This window comes from Humulus lupulus, chromosome 3 (assembly GCF_963169125.1).
Source record: "Humulus lupulus chromosome 3, drHumLupu1.1, whole genome shotgun sequence".
In the NCBI taxonomy this organism is placed as follows: domain Eukaryota; kingdom Viridiplantae; phylum Streptophyta; class Magnoliopsida; order Rosales; family Cannabaceae; genus Humulus; species Humulus lupulus.
In genome coordinates, this window is record NC_084795.1 from 281,769,064 (window position 1) to 281,775,274 (window position 6,211).

General features: G+C 35.2%; 1 protein-coding gene across 2 annotated transcripts; it reads right to left on the reverse strand.

The window, feature by feature from the left end:
- Window positions 1-359: 359 nt before the first annotated feature.
- Window positions 360-5,994, reverse strand: LOC133824714 (apyrase 2-like). Of its 2 annotated transcripts, none has more exons than XM_062257688.1 (10): window positions 5,784-5,994; window positions 5,168-5,694; window positions 4,943-5,071; window positions 4,727-4,783; window positions 4,522-4,617; window positions 3,292-3,497; window positions 2,937-3,028; window positions 1,366-1,580; window positions 1,087-1,276; window positions 360-999 (listed from the first exon to the last, which is right to left on the reverse strand). In XM_062257688.1, the coding sequence occupies exons 2-10, from the start codon at window positions 5,477-5,479 to the stop codon at window positions 890-892; spliced, it is 1,407 nt and encodes a 468-aa protein (XP_062113672.1). In that variant the 5' UTR covers window positions 5,480-5,694; window positions 5,784-5,994; the 3' UTR covers window positions 360-889. The 2 variants fall into 2 exon arrangements, with proteins under 2 accessions (XP_062113672.1, XP_062113671.1); XM_062257687.1 differs by having other exon boundaries at window positions 5,780-5,993.
- Between the last annotated feature and the right edge of the window lie 217 nt (window positions 5,995-6,211).

Below are 6,211 nucleotides of genomic sequence, written 5' to 3' on the forward strand. Positions count from 1 at the left end.
TATTGAGAACATACAAAATTAATTTTTTTTATCATCCAAATTATACTATTCAAGAAATTTGCTCTTAAAAAATAAAAAATAATATAAAATTGATTATTAATTGCCACCTACCCAATTATAATAATTAGTAGTAATATAATAAATAAATAAATAGTATTTATTAATGTACTAAATTTGGCATTATATTTTATGTCAAATTTAGCACACTTTAATAGTGACTAATCACACTTTTTAAAACATCATTATTAAAGTTATATTTTTTTTGTAAAATGTAATAAATATTGCGTAATCTTTCTAGTATTCCATTAGAGATGCCGTTACGTATACCCTATACATATTTTCGTCCCCAAAGCAAAATATGCTACTAAAACAATTATTTCCTTTGCCTTGTTTAAATACAAGAACAAGATCTAATTTAGACAAATTGTGGTTTTAATTTTGGTTACAGTACTCGTTGGTTCTATTATGCATATGAGCCAAAACAGAAAACAAATATAAAAACAAAAACAAGAACAAAACAAAAAAAATGGGCTCTGCAGCGGTAGTGACATGAATGGAATAAGAATACGCCAATATTTTTTCGACCCCCACTTCTAAATAAATCTAAATGAACTAATTTCAGCAAATTCTCTCAAATGGTAATGATAAAAAAAAATGGGACTAACTACAAACAAAACATAAATTGCACCACAACATATCTCTCTCATTATTTCATACCTATCCTATATACCAAAATCAAATTTCCGAATCCAATCTTATACCAAAATATTCAGAGTCTGAGTCTGAGTCTGACCTCGGGCGGCGTGTTGCTCGAGGATGATGCTCAAGGGTGTAGTGTAGGCAAGTTAGCTGGCTGGTTGGCTGGCGATCGTGTCATCCGCGATTATGTTCACGACGATACGGCCTCTATGGCACTGCCTAGAGGCCATGCTGCTTCAACCAAGTCATTGTTGTATTTAACTTGTTTCACCAACGTGATCTCATGCCAAGGATCCAGACCTGTTAAACAGTAACAGTACTAAATATCAAATTCAAGCTTGGTAGAATATGCAGATTGGATTTTAAAGACGAAATAGAGAAACTCACCGAAACCATCGACAAGCAAGGTGTACTGGTAAACGAGGTCCATGCAAATGTATGGCAAGTTAGACTCGTCCACATCTGGATATAAAGATTTTGCATCTTTGAGTTTAGTTTGGCAAGCTCGCTTGGCTGCCTCTTCAAAATCTGAAGGACGAACAGTGGCTACAGGTTTACTGCGCTTGACGAAACCAGCCTGGATGTGTATAAATGTGTTTAGAGGAAACTTTTCCGACGGCGTAAATGAAATTACTACTCTATCATGCGTGAAATGAATAGAAATACCTCAACTGCCCTGTCGAAGAAAAATGAAGCAACGAAAAGATTCCTCTGTCCATCCCCTCCTCCGCCATTCCACACCCCACCGAATGTGCATTTCATGTGCGAACACGTGTCTCTTATTCTTAGAGCCTTGCCAGTTATTATCTTGCACTCGTCTAAACTTGAGCCAGATGAGGAAGCTGATGCTTTATATGTTTGTCCTCCATATTTAAAAGACCCTGAAAATAAAAATATTTATAAGAAAAAAGTAAAACAACGAAGTCCTAAAGATTCCATTTGCTTTGGAATGAAAATAAATAATCTGGAATCATTCCCAAGCACATCTGTTAGTGCAGCAATATTGCAAGCTTTTTTTTTCCCCTCTTTTTCTTTTTCCTTGCTTTAAAAGCAGCTGAGGTTTATGCACCACAAGCTATGCTTCTGAAGAACCACTCCAGGCTCAAGCGTATCCTATTTGATTTTCTCATCAATGTATTTTAAATTCTCAAGGCCTTTTAAAGTTGGATTAAATTCAAATTGGGCCGAAGTAAGACTAAAGCTTAAACAAAAACAAAGTAGAGTTCTTCATGTAAAGCATTTGATGATAACAAACGTAGTTAACAACAATATAACAAGGAGAAAAAGGAGGAATGAGATAAACATGTTTTGTCATGAAGAACTCTCCTACATCCTCCAACCCATTCCACCAATGAAAAACTTTGTTTAAGCTTTAGTCTTACTTCATCTTTAATCTTAAATCTTCACTCAACAATGCCCAAAAGCATTTGATGATAATGACAGGAATGGCTACTTCTTTAATCTATGTTAGATTTTTCTCTTAAGACTACCAAGTTTGATGCTTTAGTTTGTGTTTTTAATAATTATTGCTAATAATTTCATAGATTTTATGACTTTGTTATGCAATTATGCATCTTTTTATGAACTAAATTATCATATTATTGTTTCAGACTATTATTTTTTCTTTTTTTTTTCCCTTTTTTATTTTATAATTTGTATGAATTTTTATAGGTTTTTTGATATATTCAAGGCCTACTCCTTGATCAGCCTCAAAACACTTTGGTTCTGAATCAATTTTTCAAAAACTCAAAAGCACTGAACCTCAAAACTGGACAAAATGCAGAGGAAAAGAAAAATATATAGAATAAAAACAAAAGATTCAACTGTATATTTACTCGCTGAAGTTCCAGCAATTATGCCCTTTACTTAAAGACTGTTGAAAAACAAAGCTATTTGATACAATGTCATGATGTCTGCACTGTATTAGGCTTCACACGAATCCAGATTTGGCACTTTGGAAACATATGCTATAAAGAAACAAAATAAATAAATGCAGACCAAAAACAAATTCTACAAGCAAACCAAGATGTTATTTACAGAAATTTCTGGACACCATAAATTTTGTAGAGGAAAACCTCTCAAGGACAGTTTTTATCTTGTGAGAAAGCAATAAATGCAGCATCATAAAGTAAATTAGAAGAGAAGTATGATTTATTTAACATGAGATCAGCAAAGTAATGACATTGAAAAGGATAGAACAAATTCCATCAGTATAGAAATCATGGAAGTCGACATACCATCATAGCCACCCAAAATGCAAGGGTTTTCAGAATCTCCAGAAACCTTCAAAATCTCTGCTCGAGCTGCTAATAGGCCAAAGCGCAAGTAACTGTACAATAAATGTAAAGGAAAAATTAAACTAGGCTACATAAAGTTCTATAACAGTGGCAACAAACAAACTATAGAACCTAAGGAAACAAAATCAAATCAAAGAAATTAATGATACCACTGAATCAGTGAAAAGTTAATTTTAACAATTCAAGATACAAAGAGAACTAACATTACAAGAAATAGAGGTAAGATATCAAAAGCATCTGGAGTACAAAATCATGAGACATAACAAATTATATATAACTGGGGAAAAACACTAACCTGTGAACATAGAGGAAGTATTTTCTGCCTTTGAGATACATTTCCTTCACATATGTGTCCTCTCCCTCTGTTGGTTTTGGTGCCTTCGCAGCAGCTGCTTCAGAGATTGCATAAGCCATTTGAACTGATCCACCTCCAAGGTCAACAACTCCAACTGTATCTCCATATTTCTTCCCCAATTTGCCAAGCAAGAAGTTTATTGTCACCTGTCAAATATGAAGCAGAATTAAGAGAAAATGCATGATATACATTTACGTTTTTAACTCCAAGGATAATGTGAATCATATCCATTTATGTTTCATACAGATTTGCAGTCACATACTGTCCACACAACCAGCTTTCAAAGAGAACTTTAAGGCCCTTGTTGGCAATGACATAACTTCATTAAACTAGATTTTGGTATCTCACCAAAATGTTGCATGTTGACTCTTGGGAGATGTTGGATTATCCATTAATTATCTAGTGGAGGATTCTTTAAGAGAGAAATTTTTCTAAATCTGCTACTTATGCATATTCATTTTTGTTAAAGCCTGGATTTGTTTTCAACCATTGGATATTCTTTTGAGATTTAAGCAACTAAAGTTGAAGTATGTCTCTGGTTATGTACATACACTAGTATTATTTTTTTTAAAAGTTACTATATTCTATCCCCTTATTCTTGCTTTAAAATTTTACAAAATGATCTTCAATGGTTGAATTTAAAATTATTTCCGTATGGCAACTGTCCACATAAATAGCATCAAGATTTCACCACATGTTGAACTTGTAACAACTAACTTGTTATTTGTCGTAAAAAGCTCCACTAGTCATTAACCCTGTCCTGGGGGTGATTGGCAAAAAATCTTATAAAACAAAAGGATCTGTTTTTCCCTTCTACTAATTGGCACTTTCTTAAGTGTAAATGCCACAATGCCAAGTACCAAAACAGGGTTCTACCTTGTTCAGATTATATCCTAATTCAATAAAAAGGAATGTAGAAACTTTAAGTAGTTAGAAAACCCATTGTACGATAATTTAAGTTTCATTAATATGTAATCATCTCCTTGTCAAAGAAATTGTCTTTTTTTTTTCTTCCCTTAAAGGCATTTAAAGCAAAAGGACGCATTAAATGTACATGTCAAAGTCATGCAAATAACACAAGTCTTGGTGACTACTAGCACTAATTTTAGTAAATGATTTCAAATAATGATAAAAATATCCATAACTATTTAGGAATTTGATAAATCGTACCCATTGGTAGGATCCTTCTTGAGTTCCATCAATAACAGACACTGCATCCTTTGACTCAAGTTTGAAACTGCTTCTTTCTCTCAGCAAATCCCTAACCTTAGAAATCAAGGTGATGTATTAGGAATAGAAAAACCACTAAAAGATATAGTAAGCTGCATAATTGATCCAAGATAAGCAGATACATAGAACAAGGAACATAAGTTACTTCTTGCAAAATGCGTTCAGATGTATCTCCGGGCAAAGATCTCAAGCCAGCAGTAGCCTGCATTTCAGTAATAAATTCCTTAATTATTTAAATGTGGAAAACAAAACACAATTCAAATCTATCTCGTACCTTCCAAACTCTAGTAATAGTGCATATGAAGAGTTAGCATAACATTTAGGATAATTTCCATTTTGGATTAGCAGTCATGGAACTTACCCCAACTCGAACTGGAGTTGAAGAACGCAGCTTTTTGGGAACTGCCTCCTGCGCTTTATCAAGAAGACCAATCAAAGATTCGGCAGCAGAGCGAGGGTTATCAGCATATGCGCTTAGTCCTGGTTTAATCTGCATTTTTGAAATTTACTATATGAATTTAAAAATAAATTCCAATCAATAATAATACCAACAAAGAAAGAAAGCAAAGCAGAGTAGAAAAATAACCTGTAAGAATAGCTCGAGATTGCCACCAATGGGGATCAGATCAAGGTTGCCATCAAAATTGAAGACGTGGACGCGGCTACCGGAGCTACCAGCATCAAAGATAACGGCATAAGAGGTCTTGGATCTGAGTGCTGTAGGCGAAACCTTGCGGTTAGCAATGGTGTATTCGGAACGCGTCGGCATCACGTAAACGATAAAGGTAACGAGGAGCAAAGGCACGGAGACGAGCAAAAATATCCCTCTGTACCTCTGGATCTTATCCCCGAAAGAATCGTGACCCAGAGGCCGACCTCCGCCTGGTCGCTTAGACATTTTTTCCGATTCGAAAAGGCTCTGACTGTGATGATGGTGGTCCTGATCGGAAGGCGGAGAATTCGTCTGACCTTCGAGAAGCTCCGCAGATGACGGCGATCGGTACCGGATCTGACCGTTGGTGGCCGCAGGCGGACCCTTCTGCTTCCCTTCCTGTACGGTCTCCAGCTCTGCTTCGGAAATTTCCGGCGTACGCCTTTATTTTAAAAGCAATTCTTCAATTTAAAAAAGGATTTTGTCAAATTTGCGAAGCAATGCAGAAAATAATCAAGGAAAACAAGTAAGGTTTCGGATATTTACCAACCAGATCTCTCGAGATTTCTACTCAGGAGAGAACAAACTGCCACCGAGTTCCACCACGCCGTCGCCGATTATTGCCGGCGGCCAAGTGTTTGATTCGAATCGAGAAATGACGATCTCCTGGTTGTGAAAATGTCTGAGTGAGAATCAATGCGAGAGAGAAGAAGAGCTTTTTGAGAGAGTGTCAGACCCCCAAAAACTCCACATTCCGAGATTCAGACAAAAATTTATTTATATAGCGAGAGAGATATAGAAATGGAGGAAGAAAGTCGGAAACTTGGAAATGGGCGGATTTTGTAATTTCTAAATTTGTGGTTACTCTTTTTGTAAATTAATTTTTCAAGGGTTACCCCTGAATTATTCCTCAATTAGAAAAGTAGTCTATAGACTATTTTTTGTAACATTTAAGTACTTGAATTTAATTTAATTAAT